General features: G+C 42.4%; 1 protein-coding gene across 1 annotated transcript in view; it reads left to right on the forward strand.

Moving 5' to 3' along the window:
• Positions 1-27,368, forward strand: part of ADAMTS17 (ADAM metallopeptidase with thrombospondin type 1 motif 17) — a 174,494-nt gene that overhangs the window by 113,831 nt on the left and 33,295 nt on the right. The window contains exons 15-19 of the mRNA XM_030498506.1: positions 2,310-2,430; positions 10,479-10,559; positions 16,140-16,297; positions 20,567-20,726; positions 22,553-22,688. Coding sequence (XP_030354366.1) covers positions 2,310-2,430; positions 10,479-10,559; positions 16,140-16,297; positions 20,567-20,726; positions 22,553-22,688 — 656 coding nt within the window. The remainder of the gene's footprint in view (positions 1-2,309; positions 2,431-10,478; positions 10,560-16,139; positions 16,298-20,566; positions 20,727-22,552; positions 22,689-27,368) is intronic.

Genomic DNA, 27,368 nt, shown 5'->3' on the forward strand with positions numbered 1-27,368 from the left:
AAGGTAAAAACCAGCAAAGGTTTTGGGAGGTGTATTTGTGGATTCAGTGGGTGCACTTTCCATGCTTTCACAAAGGGTCTCTCAAGTCGAAGTGTGTCAGTGACCTAGGAAATGGGAGGAAATGGCTTGTCTTGAACCCCAGTGTCAGAAGAGGGGGGATTCATTCTCTCAGAGGCTTTGCTGGCTTGCACTGGTTTACATTATCTGGGAGACTACAGCGTAAATGCAAAGCATGTGATTGCTAACTCCCCATTCTTTGCCTGCCTCCATTACAGCCCTACAGACTCCTCATGCAGCACTGGGAATAAGTGTGGTTCAACACTCATTATATTCCTTTTATTCATTTGTGTGCTCACATAGTGCTAATAACAATGCAGTACAATAAAAGATAGCACTAGAGTCTTAAATTAAATGCAGCTTTTCCAGTATCTCAGCAGGGTGGCAGACAGGCATATATTTCCAGCTGCTTTTCAGCAACCCCATTAATAAATCATATTTATTTTCCTGGAAGGATTACTGCTGGGACATCCTTCTGTTTTGGGGGCAGAATCACATTCAATATCCCAAAATTATTTGTTGGACATGGGTGTGAAGTTTAGGCTTGAGAATTGCAACTGCCAGAAACTCCATGGTTGTTTTCATACCTTCCTTTAACTCCCGTTTATACAGGTTTTTTCCTGTAGTTCTTACCTACCAGCTTACATGCTGTTCTAGTTAATGAGCAGCATTTCTCTTGTATGCATTTAGGATGATCATCCTTTCTCAGCATGGGTCTGTCTGTAATGATTTACCCAGACGAATGCTGCATCAGAACACGTCTGAATGCTGGCAATCTTTGATCCCTGTAATACATCTGGACTTAGGCAGTGGCCAGTGTCTCCTGAAACTGGGGAACGTTTGAGTTCAGGTCCAAATTGCATTGCTTACACGCAGATAGTCTCAGATAAACAGCCCAAGTTCTCTTAATATTTCTCTGCTTACCCTATTTCTCAAAATGTTTGTTGTTTTGATTGTTCCCTCAGTTCCCTCCAACTTTCCTCTGGCTTCATTTTAAGAAGGGAAGAGAAGGAAGAAACCCAACAGCCGTATTCAAATATTATTAGTGACAGTCCTGCTAACTCATATGCCAAGAAACTGTTTATCTACAGAGAATAAATCTTTAACTTATTTTTAATAGTAGAATCTCTCCTAGTAACTTGCATAATGACAACTCTTATTTCAGTAGAAATTTATGCTTTTAGAGTGAATTGCTGATTATTTCCAGGGTCTTGCATGGACAGAAAACATAGAAAAAGTAAATGAAAATAAATCTTATCAACCTGAAGATCTACACATGTGCAATGTTCACCATCATAACCTGTACATGGTTGGGGAATAAGAAAGATTACCATGAGAATCTCTATAGCTACAGGGAGAATACTGTGACTATTCTAGTAATACCTGTCTGTGGAAGCAAGCTTTAGATTTTCATTGGAAAAAGTTTAGGTAGGTGTAGAAAATTATGAAAATACCATTTAAAATGAAGCTTTAGGTGAATTGTTTGGTTTTTTTTAATCAACTGAATGACTAAGCTGAATACAGTGCAAGCATCTAGAAAATTTCATAATGGTTTTATCAATCTTAATGTACAGATTGGCCAAGTATGAACCTGACCTGCTTCCATTGAACTACTGTTGCATTGCAGGTATCTTGAACTACCTGATTCATGAGGTCTTTCTTCAGATACTGCAGAAGTGTCGTCAGAACTGAATGTTACACTCCCTGTTCAGATCCTGATCCGAAGCAGAGCTCATTCAGTGAGCAGCACACTGGAACTTGTAACAGTACCCAGTTGTTGTGTGGTGAAGGGCTGTGACCAGGATTCTGCTTACTTGGGTTAATTTTCATTTAGGGAAATCGCATTTTTCTCTTCTCTAAACTAAGTATCACAGTAGTGGTCCTATTCTCCAGGATGTCTTTGAGCTCCTCAGATGGAAATTGCTATAGAAACATGAAACATTATTTTAGTGTTGTGTTTGAAGGAAGTTAGAGTGGGTTAGTATGAAATCTAAGATGATATCTGGAATAACTAGTGTTTGTGAAACTCTTCAGTTAAAACTTCTGAAGCAAAGCTCATGCTTTTAGTGTTAGAGAAGAGGGTTGCTGAATAACCAACTCAACGTCATTCCAAATGAGTGCTCCCCTAATTCCCAGTGTTCTCTACCCATTCAGGTTTTCAGTCAGATGTCTATCTTAGTCTTGACCTCAATGTTTAGAGATACTTTAACCTTGCAAACAAAATAATGGGGACCTCTGGTTGTTGTCATTAGAAAATTGGCTGCGATGGAATCATTGGCTCAGCTGCCAAAGAGGATCGCTGTGGAGTCTGCAGTGGTGATGGCAAAACCTGTAAAGTGGTGAAAGGCGACTTCAACCACACCAAGGGGATGGGTGAGTAACCCTCAGCAGCGTTTTAGTGGAGTGGAGGCTTTCTTAACTGCTTGAGGAGAGTTAAAGAGTGGTAGTAATAGCTCTTCTTTTTGGATAGCATTGGACTCATCTGCCCTACTAAACACATAAGAAACACAAAACAGATCCCAACTCAATTCCGATGTGATACTCTCTCTGATTCTTACCCAGTTGCCCAGATACCAGCCATTGCCTCTGTCTGAAATTCAGAATGAAGTTTCTCATTTTGAATGCTACCGGTGCTGTTGATTTTAAATAAGAGACAAAATTACAGTGTCTTTTCCAATTGAAGTGAAGTCTGATTTCAGCACCATCTTTGAGCTCTTTGAGAGCTCAGAATGATGCATGTTGCATATTGCAGATGATTCATGTTATAATCAGGATATCTCAGCTAAATGATAGAGCTCTCCCCTCTGAATATTTTTACTGATTCCCTGCCAGCAATAGTATCCACATAGGATACAAGAGCTTCCGGACAGAGTTAAGACTTTCCACTCTCTTGTGAAACGTTAATGTATATACAGCTTGGTGTCTGAATTAGTCTTTGTTCCAGAGCTGTTGTATTGCCCTTCTGAGAAACGAGAAACCTGTTATCACACATCCTAATCAGGCAAAGGGAGGGAAAGCCAGATTCAGGACTTGCAAGCTGCTCCAAGAGGAAGGAATTGTCAAGCAAAAATTATTTCCCCTTCAGTGAATACAGAATTGCCATTTCTGTTTGGAGAAATAGATTCAACACGTGCTGCTCTAGGGCTGAGTTCAACAAAGCTCATAAAGATTCCCTTTAAGCATACACTTCAGTTCTGTTTAGTAACTAAAGCCACACAAGTACTTAGCAGCTTCCTTTAATCAAGGTCTCAGCACTGAAGTCTGAGGCTCTGATTTTGTTCATTGACCTCTTCCTCTGCACCCTCCTCCTCCTCATCTTTGGAGCTGTGATCTGTCACCTCCTCTGAGACGCAGGTAGGACTTCCCGCCTGCACCACATCTTTCTGGAGCACATTTGTGCTGTTGCATTGCTAGGCCTACCTGTTGAATGACTTCCTGCATTATTGCCTTCGACTCTTTTGTCCCACTACTTTTCTACCTGGTTATGTAAAGGCATTTGCATTTGATGCAAATGGTGGAAAAGTTTCTCATCTCCATTGGAAAAAACCCCTCCATTTCTGCAGTTGATTTTATAGCTGTTCATGAACTTATTTTCTCCTGAAGAGTATCTATCTCTTATCTTTTCCAATGAGACTACAAAACATCTTGTGCAGATAAGTAAGAGGTTGCTGGGTTGCTGCCAGGAGGTTGCACCCGTTTCCAACTAGGCAGACTGCTGGAGGGTGGTAACTTTACAAGGCTGTAGGAACAGAACATTTCCAGCCTTAACTGGCTGTCTGGCTGCCAGGACACTACAGGAGGCTTTCACCTCCAGTGCACTGCAAGCTAAGAAGAAGAGATGGCTGACTAAACCATGGGCAGTGTGCAAGCATTTATTGATCCTTGTTCTTCGCTGATCATCTCAGCAGCACAAACCTCTACAAATGTTGCTTTGTCAATACAGTGTTTCCAGCTTTACCCATCTCACGTCATCTATAAGATAATTGTGTCTACAGTTATAATCCCATAAACATTTATTAGATGTTTTGATTTATTGATTTTACAGGGAATTAAATTGTATGTGAGTATGTGAGAATAGTTTTTAAAAAGTAACCTCCGTGAAATGTCAAATAATCTTCTTCCAGGTTGAAAATCATTTTTCCTTTTTATTTTTTTTAAATTATGCTCTTTTAATCATCATCCTACTAAAATGGAAAGAATATTGACAGTCTTTGAATTATTCACTCTTTATGTATTCCTGCTTTTGGATTTCTTTGATGTTAGACACTGAAAACAGACTTGATGGTTTCACTTATGATTCCCATCCCTGATTCTGCAAACATTTTGGGCATTGTGAGTTACTCCCATCAATTTCTGTTCATACACTGATGTTTTGCAGGATCAGGTCCTTGGGTTAACTTACTGAATCTCATGCAGCAGGCAAAGCTCCAGGCTTGGGTCTGAAGTATCACAAACAAACATGAGGTTACTCAAGAAAAAAAATTGGCCTTTTTTCTTTAAATTGACATGTAAACAAATATGTGCAACAATCTGACAGAAGTTGGAGCGAAGGAGAGTAAACAAGATGACTCCAGTAACAGATTCAGCGTTTGGATGTGTGAATGTTTGCACAGGTCAGTGGCAGATCCCCACAAACTTGCTGGGATCCAAGTCCAGGCCAGCACACTGAGTCAAGTATGCTGATTTATTGTTTCAGAAGAGAATAGACTTCAAACATTGAGACATTGATTGTTTTGGAGTGGTATTTGTTTTGGGGATTGCAGCTGCAACCTTTGGGCCAGATCCTCAGCTGCTCTGCACATGGGACTCCGTGGACTGCAGGATTGGTCCCTGCTATATGTCCTGTGATTGCAAATGATGTTATCAAGCCCTATTAACTGAACTTAATCCATGCCAACTCCTTTCTGTTTCTTAGTAACCAATAGTCATTGTAAGAAGGTTTCCACATGTGTGATGGCAAAGGCAAAGGCTGTTCCCAAGTGTTTCTCGTGTAAGATACTTGAATGCTGTTTGCAGTGTCAGTGGGTGTTGGTGACATCCTTTGGTGTTGGTTCTTTGTCTTCTTTTGGTTGGCTTAGATGGGGAGATTGGTATCAAGAGCCATGGATAAACTTCAACTCCTTTTACTATTTAGCTTGGTTTGTTAAAGATATCAAGTACAGATCTTCCCTTTTAGACAACCTGTCTGCCTGAAAGAAAGCCAAATTTTCATTAACCTGGTAAAAAGAACCAGGCCTGTTTCTTTATATTTTTCCAACCTTAATGTCACAGATGAGGTTCTGCCACCCTGGTGGAGCATGATCGTGGAACATCCAAAGTGTCTCATAGGAGATCCAGCAGTTCAGATCTTGCCACCTGTGATCCATAGTGATCCAACCAGAAATGGATTCCATTTTTCTTTTGGGGAGGAGGTCAAAAGCCCTTATTTGTGATGTTAAACATCACATACACTTGTTTGCAGCTGGTTTCAGTAGGCCAACCGAATGCACTGTTTAGACTGAGGTTTACTTTTGACTGGCTGCATACCCTCTACCTATTTCTCCAAAGTCATTTTTCAAAACCAAACACAGACGTGTTCTGAAGTCCATATGTCTTCCTGCCACTGTACAGGAGACCTAGAAATAAAGACAGCTCTTTGGCTCTTTGGCTTGTGTCTGTTTCGTTGCTGAAATAGCACTGCCGCCTCCTGCCCCCACCCCAAAGCCGTGCCTGTAATGCTCAGAGACCTGCGTTGAGAATGAGACCTGCATCAGTCTCTGTTGATTTTTCTCAGCCATATCAAGATTTTCACGGCTGCCCTTTACTTGTGATCCAAAAGAAGGATCATAGACAGGTATTTGGATTTTTTTTTAATGGCAGAACATAATAAGGTGAGATATGCCAGTTGTTGTAACTATAATTTTGGGAAAAGTGTATCTTTGCTAGCAATTTTTCTTTTTAAGATGGTGAAAAAGCAGGTATTTTATTATGTACACTACTTGTCCAGCACGTATTTTAAGAGGAAGAAAGAATATTTGAACACTAGTGCTGTAGTTCTGGCTAGGAGCATCTTTAGCCAACACAAGAAACTGTTTTTTTGTCAATAGGGTATACATCTAAATGATGAGAAAATAGAGCCCTAGGGGTAACTCTTATAAAGGTTTAAGCACAATATGCAAGTTAGAAACCCGAGCAACCAGCTTCACAGCAATAGTAGGAGGCTTTGAAATCTATCCATGGCTCTCCAGTGAAATGATTTTCTTCCAAATGAGCTATCCCATGGCTGGAAGTGGACAGGTGCCAATGGAGGAATTACTCTCAAGCTAATAGCAAGTGAGAATCATCACCACTATTCAGAAAATGGACATTTAGTTACCTCTGGACATATTTCCATTTCACTGCAACAAGTAGCACTGAGTCAAAGGTGTGAGGTGGGAAGGGTCATGGAAACTGAGATGCCCAGCTGGCGCTTATCCCTAAAATAGTACGGAAGCTGTGCTGGCCATGACCAGCAGGTAGGCAGGGCAGTCTGTTTTCCTTGGCTTCTACCCTGAGATCTTTGTTCAAAGCACTTTTGGGAAGTTTGATAATGGGATAAGCTTTCTCACACCTTATTTTCCTGTGTGTACAGAGATCAGATATGAAGGTACAGTGCCCAGAGATCAGTACTTTCAGCCATGGGATAATTTTTCCTTTACCTCAGAGTCCATCTTTCGTTGCAGTGTGAACCAGGAGAAGGGTTTTGTAGTAGATCAGTGACATTCTGAAGTTCACACTAAACTTTCTGTTCTTTCTGGTAATAATAACAATGGCTAACAATGGATTTTCCTGTGTGAGCTGCTTTCCTCTTGCAAATCTCTCCAGCATTTAAATGAAGATACAGTAGCCACTGTTCACATATTAATCTCCTTGATGACAAAGCCACCTCTTTGTTCTGGTGTCTCTCCTAATACGAGTTACACCATATAATTTGTATCTAGGATTTGCTTCAATCACAGTCTTACATTCCTGAGACACTGATGTAATGCAGATTATCCAGAAAGATTGGTGCGTGCCAAAGTAACTGTTCCCAAGGTGGAGTATACTACATACAGCACAATAAATTATCAAATAATGAAGTTCTCCTGTTGTACTTTCAAAGCTTCATCTTAACAGTCTGATTTATGGGTGAAATTACTAGAAATACTGCCTAATAGTTGCCAAATCTCATCAGTCTTTAGCCAGTTCCTCATTTAAAGCAGAACTTGAAGCCCAACCTTGCAACCCCCTGCATTGCAGACAATTATCCTAAGACCCAACAGATCTTTGAGAGTCCTTGCCTCAGGGCCAACTCTGAGGCTGTTTTTTGGTCTCACTGGCTGACACTTGATAATCTTTCTGGCAATCTGCAGTTACAGTTTGCATAATAAAATGTGCCTGGAAAACAATGGAGGTGTTTTCTGGTGCACTTATCTCAAAGATCAGGAATATTCTGTGACTAGAAGCCTCACATTAGCTCTAAGGACCAGACTGGAGCGGTGGTAGCGATCTGAGTTTGTACCTGTGGCAAATTTGCATGGATCATACGCAGTCTGTTTGCAGTGGGATTTGACCACTAACTCACAAAATATTGCTGGAAATAACGAACGAGAGTGTCAAGATGCTCCCAGTGGGACATGCCCAAGAATTGTGCTTCTCTGACAGGACAGGTGAGATCCATACAACTGCAAAGTGGTTTGCAGTTTGCTAACAGAAGGGTGAAGGTCAGCAGTCGGGTTTGTGCCACAGGATCTCAGTGAGTTAGCACAGTGTGTTTCTCCTTATTCAGGAGCTGTGAATCCAACCCCCCAAAGCAATCAATCAGGATTAGAAATTACATGAGGAGAAAAATCTGGTGGAAGTCCAAACTAAACAATCTTCAGAACTAATACTCTATTAATAGCTTACACTACACTATTTACTATTGTAAATAGTGACATAAAAGTCAACTTTTCCACGTGGTGTTTCTCTCATGGCACAGTGATGAAATGAGAGTGTATTTATGGCACTAACTGAACCTCAAGCACAGCTCCACAGTTTGCTCACCTCTAAAGCAGTGTGACACACTCCTGGCTGCTGCTAGGGCAGGGGACGGATCCAAGGTTCACTGAAGTTAGTGACTGGCTTTCCACTAAATTCAGTATAACGTTGTATCCAACCCCTGCATGATTCACCTCTGGCCATTTGTATCTGACATGTGACTTAAAAAATAAATAGGTAAATATTTCCCCAGTAGGTACATTACATTACCTGAAACTTGGGCATGTTCCAAACTGGCTTCCTAACAGGGTGTTCAGGTGTGTGATAAGGCCTGTTTCCCCATGATGAACTGTCATTAATCACACCTTTGCTGGGTGCTCATGTCTGGTGGTAGTTGTCAGTTGGGTTTGTTTGGAGATGCATGGGGTGCAGTGAGGATGTTTGACTTCTGAAACACTGATTTGACTGTAATTTGGTATCTCAACTGATGAAAAAACAACTCCTGGCAATGTCTAGAATAAAATCCAACATCTGCTTTGATTTCATAACAAATTTCAGTATTGGCTTTAAAAAAACGTTACCCAGGAAGTAATGATTTTCCCCAGTGAAACCCACTCTGTAACAGCAGATGGGAGAGCCACTGCTCTGGCTTCTGTACACAGGCATGGTTTGCAGCTCTGCTGTCCCTCTTTCTGTTTCTTCTACAAGGGATGACTGACTGTTTCTGAAATAACCTGGGTAAGGGAGAAGTAAGTAAAGATGAATGTGTCATTCGGTTACAAGGATCGGGAAAGGGGAGAATGTCTCTTGCCCACATCAGCTCTCCACCCAACGCACCTCATGAAGCCCAAGAGCTCAAGCTTTACTCATAGCACAGGCTGGGCACTCTGCTGCTTCAGATAGGTAGAAAAGAATCCACAGGCTGAGACCCCATATCCCCACCTGTCTCACTCCATGTCAGAGTGGTAAGAGAATCGCTTAATCCTGAGATGCAGAAGGATGTCAACATCCTCATTTGAGGTTCCCCATATTAGCGCAGCAGAAGCAGGGCCATTCAGTTGCACTTGTACCTAAAATAGCTCCCCAAACATTGCTGAGTGCAAGAGGGGTCACCGTTCTTTATGCCAAAATTTCTACAGCCCATTGTTCTAGATTGCCCACAATTTCCATAAAGGCAAGGCTGACACAAAGCAGTTTCACAGAGCCCTTTAAAGCACAAACAGGGACGAGGGAACATACAGGATAAGCTACTTAACATCTAAAAGAAAGAGGAGAGCAATAACCTAAAAGAGGTGCCAAGTTATACACTGCAAAGTAAACTGGGTGGCCAATTAGAAGGAATCAAGTAATGGTTGTGATGAGATTAGTGTCGTTCACAGGGGCCTGATTGAAGCCCAATGAAGCCAGTGGAAAAACTCTGCCTGGCTCCCAGACCTTTGAAATGGGCTGTAATGTTCCTCAGCTTTCTAGTTTAAAGGCACCACTTCCACCCCATGGAACAAGTCAGTAACTCCACATGGCTCCATGGAGGGGGAAAATAGGCTACATTTCCTTGTAGCTCCTAATTATTCTTACTGTTTTTCTGATAGTCAAAAATGGTCGAATAGCATCACATTGCCGGTTGTTGAGGGAAGCATGAAAAGGCCAAGAGAGTTTCAGAAATGTAAAACCCAAGAGAATTCTATAAAAGTACGATGGGATGCTGTAAAAACTTCCCTACAGGTCAGATGCTGGGATGGTCTCGTGTATCTGCTGGAGTATTTAGTGGTGGTCAGTCCTCGAGAAACTTTCAGCTCTTTTTTTGCATTAAATCTGAGCTCTGGAATTCTTAGCAGCCTGATGCATGGAGACCGTTACCATTACGTCCTCCACAATTTCTGTACAAAGCTGAAGTGTGAAAACTCCTTTTCCCCCCATTTGTCCCACTAATTCCTGCTGTTTAGTTTTAGCATCATCAGAATGTTTTGTGGAAGTGAGTCCTTTCAGATATCAATCATGACCTCAAGCAGGGTTTTTCTGATGGGAAAGCAGGAGTATCTATTGGAAACTCCATTTCAGATCCCTGATGTCTGTTCTGTGCTGTGCAGTGTTGCTCCTGACCGTGACACTTTGCATCAGCTCAGGAACAGTCCTCATGCATCCCTGTCAGTACTGCAGGAGAGCCAGGGTGATTCAGAGGGAGCAAATCTAATTAAGCCCAAGCCTCAAGTCACAATTAAGCAGCACACGTGCATTTCTCTCTCTTCTCAGACTGAAATGTTAGTCATAACCATGCATGTCACAGCAGTGAAACTTGGCTGCCAACACAGGGCTCTCATTTGAAGTGTTTCCCACCCATTCCCCAACTTGGGCTGGAGTTGTTTTTTCGTGGTGAGATACTGAGTGATTGATGCCTCTGGCTGCCTGTGGCGTGTTCTCATCCATCTGCTCTTTTGTTGCCATAGGTTACATCGAAGCAGCTGTGATCCCTGCAGGTGCCCGGCGGATCAGAGTGGTTGAGGATAAACCTGCTCACAGCTTTCTGGGTAAAAAGACAAAAAACCTAAATGTTTTCCTTCAAATCTCAGCTCTCTTTTCTGTTAAAATGACCCTTCTCTAAATGACCCGTAACATGATAGGTTTGTTGTTGCCAGGAAGTGGCTGTTGATTTCATTCTTGTTGCAGTCTCTCTCTGCTTTCGTGGCTTGATTTCATGGTGTGATAGTTGTGTGACACAGGCCCTGTGCAACTTGGAAGGACCAGAGAATACTTCTACATAGACAGAAGTGTTCCTGAACAGAACTTGGCACTGGGTAGAACAGAACTGCCAGGAGCACACAACTTTGGGAGGGAGCGGGAAAGAGAACAGTGCATTTAGAGAAAGGAATGACAGAGATACAGATAGGAAGGTGCCTAACTCAGACTGAAGCAGAGGCAGGACAGAGCAGCTGATATCCCTCATGAGGTTGCCTGTACCATTTCCTGCAGTGGCAGATTTTCACTTGATGCCGTACCCAAGACCTGATCCTGCACTCTGAGATGGGCTAGCTGCAGCCCCCAGTCCACTTGTCCCTGTTTTCTCAGGCCAAACAAGTTGTTTATTCCTCTTCTCATATCTATTTCTGCATTCCTTTTGAGGGGGACAGGTTTCCTCTCTTCTTTTTCCTCTTGGAAACAAAATTTTAGACATGGGTGATGGGTCAGATTTGTATGTGAGGCTGTTGTAGGGCAGAGTCTGTCTTCAAATTTGCCAGTTACTCATTGCTTAGATTAAAGATAGGAAGGACATTTGTAAAATACAACTAGTCAGCTACAACATACGTCTGTCGGTCTGATGGTCTGCCTCTTCTCTCCGGTATCAGGGATGTTTCTCTTTGAGGCATTACTGTGCAGTAGATGAAGGGCTTTATCTCCCATCTGCTTCTAGGGAGACCAAGTCACAGAAATGCTAATGCCCACTGCCCTGAATTCACACAGGAAGCCTGTGGCAGAGCAGGGAGTTGAAGGAAAATTGTCCAAGGCCCAGAAGAACACCCAGCACATTGAAACATCCTTTGCACACTCAGAGCTGCGTGGCCACACATAAATGGGGGAATTCTGTCTCTCAAGTTCTTTATGCTGTGTGGGAAAACAAAACAATAAGAGAAAATCCCAACCCTTTGCTCAGTGAACTTCTGCAGCTTATAGGTCCCTGCATTGTCAAACCTCTGCTGTTCTTGCTGTTGATGAGCATATTAACACATTATTTTTGTCCTTCCATATCAAAAGTGTTTCAGCCCTTCCACGTGCTGATATTCTCATTGCAGTAGTTGGAGCAGATGCATGTTCCAGCTGTCCCTTAGCCTAGGAAGTATTAGATAGTGTTTTCATTTGTTCTGGTTCTCTCAAAGTGAGCTTCTCAGAGCAGAGCAAGAGCAAGGTTTTAGGATAGAAAAGCACTCTGAAAGATGGAATTGCTTCCAGAGATATATCAAGCCTGTGGTAAGAACTGAGAAGATTAAGAAGCTAGTTGCTCTCTGTTTTGCAGAAGGGGAAATGGAGGTGTTGCAACTTGTTCATGGATATGCAGGGAGTCAGTAGCAGAGCCAGACTAGGCCCCTGGGTTTCTGATTTCCATGTCTGCTGCTTATAATCCTCCATTTCTGCAGCCAAAGGGAGATGTTAATATCCAGTACTGGAATACAGGATGCTGCTAAGAACATTTACATAGTGATTGTGCGTTAGGATTTCAGGTCTAGTGCCTAGTTTTCTGTCTTGAGATGCTACCAAAATTGGCAATGGGAAAGATGCTTTTGTTCTCTGTCTTCCATTCCAGATTCAGGGGGGAAACAGAGGGCAAATCATCAGAGGGAAAAAAGAGGGCAAATTATGTCATTCATCTGCCTTTAGGCCAAAAGCATTGGCATTTGTGCCACTTCTTGGTAGGAAGCATGTATCACTGCTCCTAGTACTTCCACTATTGCTGCAGCCAACTTGCTGAGAGAGGAATACGCCTACATGTAATATATTTGACATAGCAAAGCACTGGTGGAACAATGAGAACCAGTGTTTCCTTGGGTTTTGCAAATACTCTGCCTTCTGGAAGCCAGCCTTTTTGTTTCTCTTGGTGGGATTTGCACAGGGTATTTGTCCAGGGCTTGGGCTTTGGCAGGTAGCTGCAGGACTTAGAGTCTTACGTGGAGCTAGCAACTGCCCTTCATTGTGACCACATAGCCTTGACTAAAGCAGGTATTTCCCTGCTGGGTGATGAAGATTAGGATTGTGTGTATTTGAGACCAGGACTTAGCACTGTGTGCATCTAATAAAGATAGATAAAAATCTGACTATTTTAAAGCTTCTGAATGCTTTTAGCAGACTGGCTTGTGTTCAGGAGCCAGGAGAACCTCTCGAAGCTTTTCAGGGTTTTCTCCTTCAAGGAACACTGGACACAAAGAAAAGATACCCAGTGTCTTGCTAACCTAAGCTGAAGAACAGCAGCAGAAGTGTTCCAATAGGATGAAAAAGATGACTAAGAAAACAAACTCCAGTCCCTTTGATAGGCCTCATGATGCATTGTAAATCCAGGTCTAAGTATGGAAGAATTTTCTATTTCAATTACACCGACTAAGTTGAGTCCAGTCAGGTCTTGTTTCCACTCAGAACCGGGTACAGCACTTTGGAAATGAGCCCAGCATAATTGGGAATCATTATTACATGTGCTGGGAGCAGTGCCTGAAGAATTTCCCCCCGCCTACAGGCAACCCACGCTGGCTGCCTTGGCTGGCTGTAATGCTTGAAAACCACCTTGAACAGGAAATGCCTCAGCAGTTTGTGTCCACAGGCTGGGAAGCAAGCTGGAGGGACCCAAGGTGGAAATAAAGATCTGACCAGGTGCCAGGTTTAGAAACAGATTGGTCAGTTCCTGTCTCCCAGCCAACAAGAAAAAAAGAACTTATGGGTTGTTGCTGGGGTTCCTTTTCCTTTTGATGCTTCTACTGTACAACTTTGAGCCAGAAACATGTTAGAGCTGTAATAGTGGATTCTTACTACTATCTAAACATACCCACAGTGGGGAGAAGAGGAAGAGCTGTGCTTCCCTACTCTGTTGGAGGCACAGGGTCCCAGGAGAACTGCAGTTGGCTGTCCAAGGCAGAATGAATCCTGTGAGTGCCAACTTAAACCAGTGAGGGCTGCTTGGCAAAAAGGGCTCATAACAGCTTTCCTGTTTGGGCTTTTCCACCCCAGACAAGTTCCGGCCACTGGGTTCTCAGAGAGATTAGGCAAGTGTTCTTTGTTGCATGCTTTGCTTATTCTCTGTGTGTGACAGAAGCCACTGGAGAAAGAGCAATCCTCTGTCCAAGAGAGATGAAGGTTTTATAGCTGCAGCGTTAATCCCTACTGGTGGGGCACCTGTGTGCAATGAAGACAAACAGTGGCAAAAATATTTAGGCCCAAATACTTTGCTGAATCTCCAGTGCATTCCCTGTAATCCTCAAGGACCACTTTTGGGGACAGAGCTGTTTCCAGCCTCTCCGCCTCCTCAGTCACTAAGAGAGCAGTGCCTCCAGCAATCAAAATCAAACCTTACCCAGAAAAGAGGTCCACAAAGATTAAACATTTTCATCAGTGAGCTGTCTTCCTTTGATGATGAGCTGGAGCCAAAGCATAGATTTAGTTATTCAAGCTCTTATATGCTGTTTCGAGCATGTGCCATGGTATCTTCACTCGTCAGCCATACTGCATGCAGATAGTTTTATCTCATCCACAGCTTTGATTCGTCGTGTTCATGGCTCCTCAAGGCCAGTGTGATGGCTGCTTTGATCTGCCTGGAAGCCATGAGGTTTTGGCAGAGGAAAGCAATCCTGCTTCAGGATTTTGTCTGAAGTTTGCAGAAGGTACTTTGTAGGTGGAGGAACAAAGCAGGAACAGAAGTAAGCTGCAGACAGAGTTATATTGCGGTAGCATACAAATACCAGGGCATCATCATATCCCTTGTCTATGTGCCAAGGACAACTTTCCTCAGAAAATCATTCCCCCACATACATCCCACTCCTCCAGGGGAAACCATACCTGCAGTTTCCCTTCACCCTGATTTTGGATCCTCTAGTGGAACCATGAGAGCTATCAGGAAGGTTGTGTGCAGTATGACAGAAAGGTATTCCACCTTTCTCCAGTAACTCCCCAGGGTGCAGGTCCTCAGAAAGGCACACACAGATCATGGAATCGTAGAATGGTTTGAGATGCAGAAGACATTGGACCTCCAGCTGCTCCAGACTTCCCCAGAGGTTAGATACTACAAATGATGTTCAGTTGGTAAATTGATGGTGCCCTGCAGTATTCGTGGGCACTGAGGCCAGTGGTCACGGAGCATCTTTTGTATGAGCTCTCAGCCCCCAGTGAAGGGGGGCTGCTTGCATACTGCTTATTGAGAAGGGATCCTGGGTAGCCCTGGATCCTGACCCATGCTGGGAGTTTTTGGCAGAATTCAAGTTAACCTGGGCCATAAAATATGCTAGGTTCCCAGCTGCCTGGGGACATGTCTGTGCACTGCACATGGAATAATCTAAAAATAGATTTCCACTGTGAGATGGTGTCCTGTGCTGGAATCACTTCAGGTATCTCCTCTTACCTGCAGCAGACCCTCTGGGATCTGGGGAGCCAGGCACTTGTCCTGTTGAGCCAAACAGAACAGCTTTTCAGGAAAATCCCTAAAGAGAAAACTAACAGGGATTTGCTTCCTCTCAAACCTCATTTGAGGAAGAGGTGAGCTGGCCGCTCATTTCTTGAGGAAACTTTTGTGGTAATAGCTATATAAAAGGTGTGAGACATAGCCAACTAGAATAAAAGGCAAGTCTATGTAGAATAGCCCAATATTGTTACAAACACTCTCACAGTAAATTAGACCCAACTGTTATGCAGTTGACAAGAAGTCCAGTTCCTTGTCTCCTAAGCATGTTTGGCAATTACATATAGTCTAAGCACACCTAGAAGGGTTTGAGGGCTATGGGGGCTTGATCCAAAGAAATGACAATGGGAGATTTTCGTATTAACTTGAAAAGGCTTTAAATCAGCTGCTCTTATCTTCTTGCAACACACTAGTTAAGTGAAAGCCAAGGTTGTGTTCTTTACTGTAGAGAGTAAAATAGGCATGAAATGCTGGAGGTTAAGAAAACATCTTGTTAAAGGCTTAGCTAAAAGACACAGTTAACCTTGAACTAAGGAAGCCCAGTAACACTCAAGCTATTCTATCTGTCTGATGTCAGAGCAAATTTGATCACGGTACATGGATCTCCACAAAGGGGCCTGGGACTTTCCGTCAGAACAGGGCCTGGCAATTTTCCCTCAGCGCATCACACCAACATCTGGTTAACTCTGCTTCCGTTCTGATATAGAAAACACATAAATCCCTAAATCAACTTGCACTGACCAGTCAGTAATGTGATGTCCTTATGGCTGGAGTTGTCTTCCAGTGTTTGAAGGATATCAATGATCCTGATGCAATAAGTTATGCTGGAGGAAAGGACATGTTACACCGAGTGTCTTTTATTCTCAATATTCTTCAGGTGGGCTGAGGCAGAATCTCAGTAGTCCATATTGTAATTGCAAAGTTACTTACATTTCATTCCCTGGTGTTTGATTCATTCCAGCTTTAAAAGATTCCAGTAAGAGATCCATTAACAGCGACTGGAAAATTGAGCTTCCTGGTGAGTTTCAGATCGCAGGCACTACTGTCCGGTACGTGCGAAGGGGTCTGTGGGAGAAAATCTCTGCCAAAGGACCAACTAAAATACCACTGCACTTGATGGTAACTTTATATCCTTTGTTTGTGTTTCTTAAGTGATGCAACATAAAGGGTTTATATCCTAGCTAAAAGTTAAATTTTGCTGGTTTGCTTCCTCACTAGTTTTTTGTTCTAATGCCTCTCTTTGCATTCTTCTGCAGCACTGCAAGGGCTGGAGAAACCCAGCTCCCTGCTTAAAAATAAAGGGTGCTCTCTCTATGCAGTGTCCCAGTAAGGTCATGTCCAGTACAGGATGCTCCTGTAATGTGTCACAGACAATGTGACAGGGCCATTCCAGAGGATGTAGATTTCCAGGGACCTTCTTTAGTTCATGGACATACCCACTCACACATAAAAGGATATTTGCTGAAATACCTTCTCAGTTTATGCCAGCATGTGTTCTGTATTTAAATACACTGTTCCTCTAACAGAAAGAGATGCAGGTTTGGCATGTACAGATGACACGTGTGAATTTGACCCTCTGTAGTGACTTAGTTACTTTTTTCCTTTATATTGTTTGTTCAATTTTATGTATTTTAAGGTGTTCTTGAAAGCTTTTCCTAATGCTCAACATAGGCCTTCTGTTAACCAGGCATGTCATTTTATAAGCAGCCATATGGCTGCTGTATGAGAACATCCCTGCCCGTGGCAGGGAGGTTGGAACTAGATGATCTTAAGGTCCTTTCCAACCCTTACTATTCTATGATTCTATGAGTGAGAAGTCCACAGGGGTGAGAAGAACAGTCCCAGTCCTGTCACTAATTGGTGATGGGGTGACTCATGGGCCTGTTTCTTAATGTTGGTGATAACCTTAACATTTCTATCTGTAAGGTAGCTGTAATAATGCCTGTCTCATCCATGTGTTACTAGTTGAAAGTCTGCAGGAAGCTTTATGGTTTCTATAGCAAGGTTTGCTTAAAAATACAGAGTATTTTAATGTATGCATTGTTTCCTGTATTTTTTTATCCTTGTTTTTTTATGCAACTCAATTTTTCTGTGTGTTCTTTCTTTACCCTGTGACATTTTGCCGTGTTTGTTCACTGAAGGCTATCTGTAAGCACTGCTAAAAATCAGAAGTCTTTCCTTTTCCTCACCTGATTTTTTAGGCTTGCTGGTGTTCTTTGTGCAACATTTCATGAAGCAGTTTGAAAAGCTCAAAAGTTGCTCAAACTTTTCACACAGACATAAAAAATAATACTCCACTTTGTCAGTACTTTTCTCTGTGTTAAAATATGCTGCATAGGAACATGAGGTGTTTTGTCTTTGCTTTCTCAGACAGATGAATGAGTTTACCAGGTTCACATACAGACCAGTGTAAAGCTGGATTCAAAAAGGTTACTACTGAACTAGTCAGAGGTGCAGTTTTGGGCACACCAGCACATGTAATTCAAGGTCTGCCCACGCAAAGGGGTATACAGGAACCTTCTTCATCAGCAGCAAAATCAGCTTCTGCTCGACTTTGGCCTTAACGCAAGTCTCCCTCCTGAAACCAGGACTCTGACAAAGTATCTTGTACTGCCAAGGTCTTCCTAACCTCATGTAAGAAAGAGGAGTTGCACAGGTACCGTTGGTGAAGATGCTGTGCAAGGTTCCTTTGCCAGCTCTTGGAACCTTCCAAGGTGTTACTTGGTTGAGGTATACTGCAGGAAAATCTGGTAGCAACATTTTGTGAACTTCAGCATCAGCAGAGCTTTGTTTTTAAAGAAATACTCGTTTCCTCCTCATTGAGGAGTAAGTAACTAACATAGGAAAGTAGTGGTTATCAGGTTCTCCATGAGTATCCTTTCCAGGTACAGACTGGCATTTTCAGCAGATAAGAGCACCCCACCTCTCTTCCCAAAATGATTAAAAAGGAGGAAAATAAAAATTACCAGGCAATTAAAAAAAGATGTGGCTTAAAATCACTGCCAGTCATAAACACAGCACACGTGAAGTCTTTTCTTCAAATCAGGTATTAATCTTTTCCTTGATACAGGGTGGTGGGTTTCATTCTTTCAACACAAGAACTGCAGGATGGTTACCAGTTACCTCTAAATAGAAAACTGTTGTTCAAACAGTGGTGGAATACACTGGACTGACAAAGAGCCAGAAGCTTCAGTCAATCCATTGTGACCTGCATTTGAAACCAATTATACACACATACATACACACCCCAATTATATATGGCTACAAAATTGCATGAAATTGGTTTCATATGGGCCTCTTAGATTCACTAGTCTTGCACCCATATTGAGATAATAAGGATTTCTTTTTAGGACCTGGGTTTTAATACTTGAGGCATTTCTCCAAGTGCGTTGCTGTAAGTGTATTTCTTGGAGAAATGAATGTTTGTGTAACTAGGCCTGTGCTAGGCCTCCTCTCGGCAACACAGGACAACCAAACACTCACAGGGCATAAAGAAGCTTTAGTCAAGACTGATTGATTAGTTCTGTAGAACAAGCTGTTTGTATCTCATGCACTTAAAGAAAGCCAGAGCAGGACTTGAGTTCTCTGCCTCTGACAGCCTGGCATTTCAAATGGTGTTTAAAAAATAACCATTCATCTTTGACATTGTCATGATGACTGCCTAGTTTCACCCTTGGTATTCAGTTCTGGTAGTAAGGTTCCCTCTGTAGCTGAAGCAAAATCATGTCTTTGTTCCCCTTATCTTCTGGAAGATGCTTTTCTGTCCAGAGTTATGCACTGTGCAGAGCAACTCATGGGTTCTGAGTTTGTGTAGCCCCACAGTGTTCCCTGCACAGACCTCCAGGATGTCACTGGCTGCAAGATGGACCCCTTCTTTCAGTTATTTTTTTGGTTAAATGACAGCTTTAGTGAGATGACTGGTTAAACAGGAGCGATTTCTGCAGCTCTGAATGGGAAACAGTAATTGTTGGGAGAAAACAGCATTTGCAAATTTGCTTTTGTTAATTGGGCAGCTGCTTGCTTCACCTGTGATAGCCCTGCTTAAAACACTTACTTGATAAGGTGCTGCTTCTATTTCAGTAGGTGACAAGAGCCAGCAGAATTCATCTGTCTAATGCTGCTGAGATTATGGTGTAATAAGTTCAAAGCCACATCATCAGCATTACAGTAGTACTTCTATGGTGTTTGTTAGGAGTATGGTAACTCGGATTCCATGGACCTCATACTCCACTATTTTCTAGTCACTTCTGACTCAAGCCAGTGAAAGTGAGAGCCAAATGAAGCCCAACATGTAAATTGAAACAGCACCAGAACTGTCATCTGCCTGTGGTGAAAAAAGTATTTGTCTTAGTTCCTATGTCTTTGTTAATAGTCAGTGAATTTGAGGGTAATAACTCTAGAGGCATCACATGCAACTCCACAGGAAATAATCAGCCTGCTGCTGGAAGCAAGTTTCACCTTCCTCTAGCAATGTGCAGGGTATGAGGATATATATGTTGCCAGCAGCTGTATGGTATGGCTCTTTCTTGTCATCCTCAGGTTTCTGAGACAATAAAATCCTCCTCCTACAGCTTGTCAGCAGGAATAGTCACACTCACTTTGAGTGCCACATTGCCCAACAGGCATGACTTTTTTTTTGCATGAGTTGGTTTTGCTTTCGGAAGGATCAGCTTGTTCCTTCAGATGTGCTAATAAACCTTTCTACCTTCAAACTACGGACATCTGCAGCCCAGCTCAAATGCCACAGTGAATGCTGCAGCTCACAGAATCACAGAAGGGTTGAAGTTGAAAGGGATCCCTGGAGGTTTTCTTGCCCAAATCCCCCGTTCAAGCAGGGTGATGCGCAGCAGGCAGCCCAGGATTACATGTACAGTGTTAACCCAAAGCTGCCCCATTCTCTACAAAGGTCCGCAACCATAAGCCTGAGTTTCTGCGTGATGCTTGCAGACAACTTGCTTTGTAGAAAACAAGGGTAGGACAGGTATGATGAGTGACTTTTTGACTCTAGATGCTCATTAAAATAATTGTTATATGAAAACTGCTGATTTAATGCTTCCTGTTGTCTGACTATTTCTCTTTAGATAGCCAATGGCCTACTGATCGTATTTGAGGCTTAAGCAAAATTATGCAAAATTCCAGTTTTAGACATCTCTATGAGTGTTTTAAATATTCACAAGCCATAAGCAGCCATTACTCCTGCAGATGCTCTGTTTTACCGATACCAGTGTGATTTCAGGTTTCTAGATAAAGATTTGGTTGCCTTTCACAAGGTACTTATATTTTAGAAACACTGGCCTGAGACAGCATTTCCAGCATTACTGTCTCTGCAGTGTGTTGGCTTTCCCAGTACAGTGTGTTGTAACAGCCTTTCTTTTCCTGCTGAACCAGGTGCTGTTATTTCATGACCAGAATTATGGAATTCATTACGAATACACCATTCCTGTAAACTATACTGCTGAAAACAGAAGCGAGCCAGAAAAGCAACAGGATTCCTTGTACATCTGGACGCACAGCGGATGGGAAGGGTGCAGTGTGCAGTGTGGAGGAGGTAAGGCTCTTTGGAAGCTTGGTGGGACTTGCTGGACAGGGTTTGCAGACACCAGGCATTACAGAGGTGCCTGCAGAAGGGCAGCCTTGCCAAAGCATGAAGGAAACTGGCCATGGGTACGAATGTTGCCATAATGAACTCAAAGGAGAGCTCATTCTCACCAGCTCTCCCAGCTCTCATCCACATCCCCACAGTTAATTTTCACCCAGAGTTTTGGCAGAGATGCTGCTTTGTCGGCTCATTAGTGTAGGCTGGAGCTGCACCTGGATTAGTGCTCCATGGATAGCTCAAGGCACTGTGTGCAGCCCCATATCTCAAGTCTCAGTCACATTCTTGGAGCAGAGTTTCCGCAGGTGTTCGGGCATGTTCACTGAAAGACACTTCCTTCCCCAGGGATGGAACTGGGGCAGCACTGCTGTGACAACTCCTGGAGATTGCATCAGATGCTCTTAGTGTGAGGTGGATGTGAGCACGCTGCAAATCACACCTTGCAGATGATCTCTAGGATGTGCTGAGGCAGATTTGCTCAAACCCTGGGGGCAATTGATGCCTGTGAAACCAGAGACTGGTTTGTCAGCCACTGTCCATTGAATCTTCAGTACTGGAAGAAGCAGGTTTTTCCCTGAGGAACATGGATCATTTCCATGCATTCTGGCCAGTCTTTCTATACCAGCAGACCCAATTATTTATCATATTATATGACAGAAGGGAAGAGTGCTCATCTTCACATTTGCAGGCTCACTGCCCTCAGTGTACTGAAATCATGGGTTTATTCTTTTCTGTAAATAGAACTCTTTTTAAAATGGACACTTTTATGCATTTGTTAGAACAGTCATTTCTTGGAGCCATTAAATCCTCAAATGAATGAGTAGGAAATTTATTTGTAGCTCTTCTGATTTGTGCTGCAAGGCTGCCATATATTTGAATCAAATCAGTACCCACCAACATGGCTCTCCTCAGTAGTAGCTTGGATGGCAATTATCTCTTACGTTTTGATTGTCAGATGCTGCAGATCATGAATAAACTCAATTTGATGCAGACTCAGGGTTAAAAAAAGCATCTAAGACATTTTGCTTGTCACATGTAGTGATTGTCACATAGCAGAAGGCTAAACTCTGAGGGCCACAGTGCTGTGTCTTGATGAAACTCCTGATACACAGACAATTTATGTGAGAAATGCTGAATACTCCTGAGATACTTCAGTGTTTTCAAAGTAGTATATCTGGAGGACCAGAAGTTAAGAAATGATTTATTTTGGTGGCTTAATTTCACCGTTTTGTGAAATACTAACAAACCCAATTTATCACTCTTGAACCCTGGTCACTCCTTTTCAACTTGACTCTTTCTGAGTGGAGAGCAGCAAGAGGCAGCTGTCCTGTCATTATCAGTCACTGAGGGGTGGATGATTGTGTGGCTTCAGCTTAAACAGCTGGCACATCTGTCCTAGGTGATTACAGGGCACAGCTACATGTGGAGGAGGAACCAGAAATGAAAGCAAATTGCTTTCCAGGTTGTTTCCACATTAAATGCTAGAAAAAGAGAGCCCAACCTGTTGTTCCTGTGAAGCAGCCAATTTCTCAATTACTGGGGAAAGATTTGTAGCTTTTTCTGAAAATAAACAGAATTAAAGTGAAAACCAGAACAGTACAAAGGTAAGACAGAAGCGGGGAATGGGATTGCTTGCAGAGTTGGTAGGTATGTGTAGATTAAATCTTGCAGAGGTAGTAGGGAGCTTCTAGCTTTTGAGTTTTGGTTACTGAGTTGCCATGATTTTGTCCTTAGCCACTGGTTTCCTTTTTCAGAGTTGTTTTTTATTTGACTTGTAGGTGAAAGGAAAACCATTGTGTCCTGTACTCGAATCATTAACAAGACCATGACACTGGTGAATGACAGTGACTGCCAGCGAGTGAATCGCCCCGAGCCCCAGGTCAGGAAATGTAACACACACCCCTGCCAGTCACGGTAAGGAGTTAAACAATAATAAATTCCAATATCCTTTTCCTTCACAAATCGCCCATTTCCAAAGCCTCCAACTGGTGAACATGGTGAAAATATCTATAAGTATTGGGACACATTGTTAGCCACAGGAACCAGCTGTAATATTCATTTCCTTTTATGGAGCAGGTCAGACTTTCATTACCTCAGAGTCCATTTAATTTGTGTTCAGTAAGGCCAGATTCCATGCAAGCTGCCTTCATGCATTGTTTGGGAATGGTTTTCTTTTCCCCTTGGCTGCCTCTTGGGTGACAGAGCAACCTGCAGTATGAAGTCAGACAAGAGAGCAGTGACTGGATATCTAACCTTTTTTATCATTATTCAGTACAGAATAGGGTCTGATGAATTGTCGAACAGCGCCACAAAAAACCTTGCAAACAACTGACAGCCTTTAAGCTACTATAGCTGACTTGCTGTGTTACCTGCCCGGTCTGTATTAGCATGGTTCAGAATGGAAGCCTCTAGGTGATGAATGTCTCTTCTTCATATGAGGTTTGTACAGCGTTTAGCAAGACCTGCATAGTTTTGGAAACATACCTGAATCTTGCTGAAGTCAAGAAATTAGGATGAAACACATTTTAGATGCTTTGCTCAGAAGGGTGCTTTTCTGCATCAGTAGGAGTAAATAAAGATCTAATAGTAATAAGCGCTAAAACCCAGTAAAAACTCTCTTTTTACTTTGGCAAGCACTTGCAGCTGAATTGATTTTGATCTGTGTTGTATAAAACATTTCTGACCAAAATGACAAAACACAGGAAGGCAAATTAATTTGTTCAGTTTGCTAACAAAAAAGTTTACTCTTGCTTCACAGTAATGTTTAGCATTGTAGAATACTGTAGGGGATCCAGTTTTGATAGTAGAACATAAAATCAATCTAGAACAAAGCTCAACAACATCTAAAAAAGCATGTTCAAAACAACCTGCTAGCTGTTGCATCTTGTATAATCAGACGAGCCAGGGAAATGCACTTCCAAAGCTAATCCTCCTGGCAGAAACAATAGGGAAAATGAGAAACAGCCCACTTCCTTCTAATTAGACCTGCAGACCTGCACTCTGATTACAGTGCCTTGAAGCAGGGAAATCCAGTGTCAGGTCATCCATCAATAAGGCTGTTTCAGGTTTGATTTTCTGTCTGCATTGCCTGTTATTGCTGCTGTACAACATTGTGGCCACACTGCTTTCAGTGGTACTGAAAGGTATGATGAGATACCCCATGTGCTTCTAGGTGTGTGAGAACCAAACTCCCAGTGACTTCAGGGAAACAACTGTCATTTCCATGAGGAAGTTTCCTAAATTCAATGATGCTGGGATTTCTGGCATGTCATTCTTTCAGAAAGACAGAAACAAGGAGCATCTGCTTTTGTTTCTGCCCTGCCCCGTTTTTCTTACAGACCTTTTGTTAAGCCATTAAGAGGAGACTGGTGTGAGCTCGGGCAGGTATATGGAGAGGTTCCAAGTGGTAGAGATGAAGAAAAACAACTTCTAAAGCTCTGGAAGAAGGTTGCAGCTTCTGCCTCTGCTAGCTGAGAGCAACAAAGGGAGGTCTTGGCCAGCAGGTCTGATAGAGCCCTAAGACCCATAGTGCTGTTTCTCTATGGGATCTCCTTGATCCTGAGCCCTTGGTTAAGTGTCCTCTTTGTTGCACACTTTCACCAGACATTGCTGCCTTTCCAGTGGGTTAGGTTAAATCACACAAAACCTCCCGAGAGAGGGATACTCTGTTCTTATACCCAGATTGTGTTTCCTTGGGGATTCAGGCCCAGCCCTTAATGTTATTCCAAGGTATCTCTTCTGTATGGAGTTACCAGGCAACTTATAGCCCCATTTTCCCCAGGAGCAGTTGGCACTGGCACCGTGACACTCTCATTGCTCCTTTTCTTTCAGAGCACGGACAGCAAGCACCAAACATGCTTAGTACCCAGAAAGGCCACAAAATCCTTGCTGATGATCTGATAGACCACAGTCCCTCACTGCCTCCGTGTAGACTACACTTTCACACTTAACATGCTTTTAACTGGAAACATTTTCAGAAGCACATTCTCTGTGCCTCTGTAGAATTTAAATTTCCACTTGCGTTTGCCCACCCAGATATTAGAAATGCATGCTTAGCATATTCCCTGACCAAGAACATCTTAAAGAAACCATTCTCTTTCACCATGTCAATGTTTTTCTTATGAACCCTGAATTTGTGTTAGGGTTTCGAGTAAAATTATTGTAGCATCTTGTTACAATAAGGTCCTTTCCCATTTCTGCTCAGACCTAAACCCTTTACCTGAGTTCAGAAGGAGGAACAGTGCTTTCCTTTCTGTAGTAAACCTGCTCTGTTTTGTGAGATTTGAACTATATTTACATTTTTACTCAAAACTTAAGGAGTATTTATCTCTAGAGAAGGGTCTTATGGCCATCTGGGTCATAGGACACTCAGTCTCTGTTTCTCTTGTGGATGTTCTGCGTGACTTGAATTCACCATCCCACGCTGCCCTTTGCTTCCTCTCTCAATCCATGTATAATCTGGATTGCAGACTCTTTGGGATGGGGTGAGATCATGTTGTGTAAATGGAGGAAGAGGAGGAGGCTATTGCTGTTGAGATTATAATAAAAGTACAAAATAAAAACCCACATCAGATATAAAGTGAACTGGAGGAAAAGAGGGTATGATATTAATAACAGTGTCTCTCTCCCAGCACGATCCCAAAGTGCTTTGCAAATTATATATCCCTTTGAACTTCAGCCACCTCTTGGGGGAGCCAAATAACGTGGGGCAGGGGACAGTAGTTTCATGAGGCCAAGCAGAAGATTAGAAGTCTGCAACTGCAACACAGCACCTCAAAAATGCAAAGCAGGATTGAAAAAAAGCGTTGGATACACTGACATGTTTTAAAATTAAACGTCAGAGAAGAGAATTTTCTTAAGGGTTTTGTTGAAACTGGCAAAAATAAAAGAATCTTTCATTCTTTATTATTGTTACTCTTTCACCTTTTAAAAAAATGCCTCTTTTTCTTCCTATTTTATTTTTTATGTTCCTTGACCCTCTTTTTCCATTAAATTCTTTACAGCTTCCTTTCCTGTCCCAACTGCACCCTATTAGCACCTCTTTATTCTAATCCTTTGCCTAGCTCTTTAGATATTTTTTACAAAACCCTGCTGTAACCAGATGGAATCTGGATTCTTGCATGCGGTGCGTATGGGTTGTTTCCAGCACACTGAACACCAACCCAAATATATAGGCAAACCCAGCACTCATGTTGGCACAAGACTCAGAAATCACAGATCACATCAGCTGTTATTACTGAAAACATAGGTCGGCCAGTGGCCACACACTTCAACATGCATGGTTGAGTCTATGAATATGAAACTGCTCCCCTCTAATGCAGGAAAAGAACCAAAACCACATGAAATTTCCCAACTGTTCGACTTGTAATGGCCTATATGCAAACACTCTTAATTTTCCTCCTTTTTGCTGTAATAGATTTTAATAGAGGTTGAGTTCTTTCAGGGACCTGCTGAATATGTGGTGTTCCTACACAGATGCTTAACAGCAGCATAAAAGCCAGAAATCCCTTCCTTCATCTACTGAAAACCACAGGAGACCTGAACCCTTATTTTCACTGTTTGGGACATGAAAGTATCTCCTGAGTCCAAGGGTTAGTTTCCTGCTAACTTGCATACCAGCAGCATGTAGAAACTGATTTAGCTCCAGTCTCCTTCCCTCACTGGAAGGCTCTCCTATGACCTTGCTGTTCAGGTGGGTCAGGATCTTTTATTTCCAGCCTTAATTTGTCATTGTAATTTTTCAGCCATTTGTTCTTGCATCAGCTCTGTTCCTCTGCTTATACAGTATTCCCCCCTGCTCCCCCCCAGCTCTTTGCCTTGGGCTGAGTGCCATATGATACAGCAAACCATTGCATCTCCTCCTTCCATCATTTTGCTGGGCTAAATCCATTACTTTTCCTTAACTCCTTATTGGATCAGAGACTGTACATCAATTCTTCATTCCCTTGGCCACCTTCTCTACTGGTGCTCTAATTTACATTATTTAAATTCATAATTTTAGTGTGCAGGTGGCCAGAATTGTGTGGAGAATGCCAGTCTCAGTCCAGTCTAACCCTCGCACTCATAATCTCCTGCCTTCATCAGCAGTAACTCTCCTGATACATGCTTTGCTTTTTTCATGACTGCATCATATTTGTGGCTTACAGTCATTCTAGATGTTTTCCTCCTCATTTGTTTCAACATGGGAATCCTACTTTAACACAGAAATGCTTGTTATTAGTCCCTAAGCACACAACCTTGCACTGTATGCTATTAATTTTCATCCTATCTCTGTTATTGCAGCACTCAAGGTTATTCAGTTCTTCCTGGATGACTCCTAATCCTCTGTTGTATAGACTTTGTATTGTCAGCATTTTCCCTATTTTTCCTTCTTTTCGTGCCAAGGTCATTAATGAACATACTAAATTAGATCGAATGCAAGACAGATCTTTCAGGAAGTCCACTGGTAACTAATCTAGATTCCCTTCATACCTGATACTCCTTCACAGCACTACGCTGCAGCCAGCTCTCACCTACCATAGAAATTACACATTGATATCCCCGTTTCCCAGCATATCACCAGTTCCTCCAACTTAAATAAGCAAAAGGAGGTTT

Source organism: Strigops habroptila, chromosome 9 (genome assembly GCF_004027225.2).
Source record: "Strigops habroptila isolate Jane chromosome 9, bStrHab1.2.pri, whole genome shotgun sequence".
In the NCBI taxonomy this organism is placed as follows: Eukaryota; Metazoa; Chordata; class Aves; order Psittaciformes; family Psittacidae; genus Strigops; species Strigops habroptila.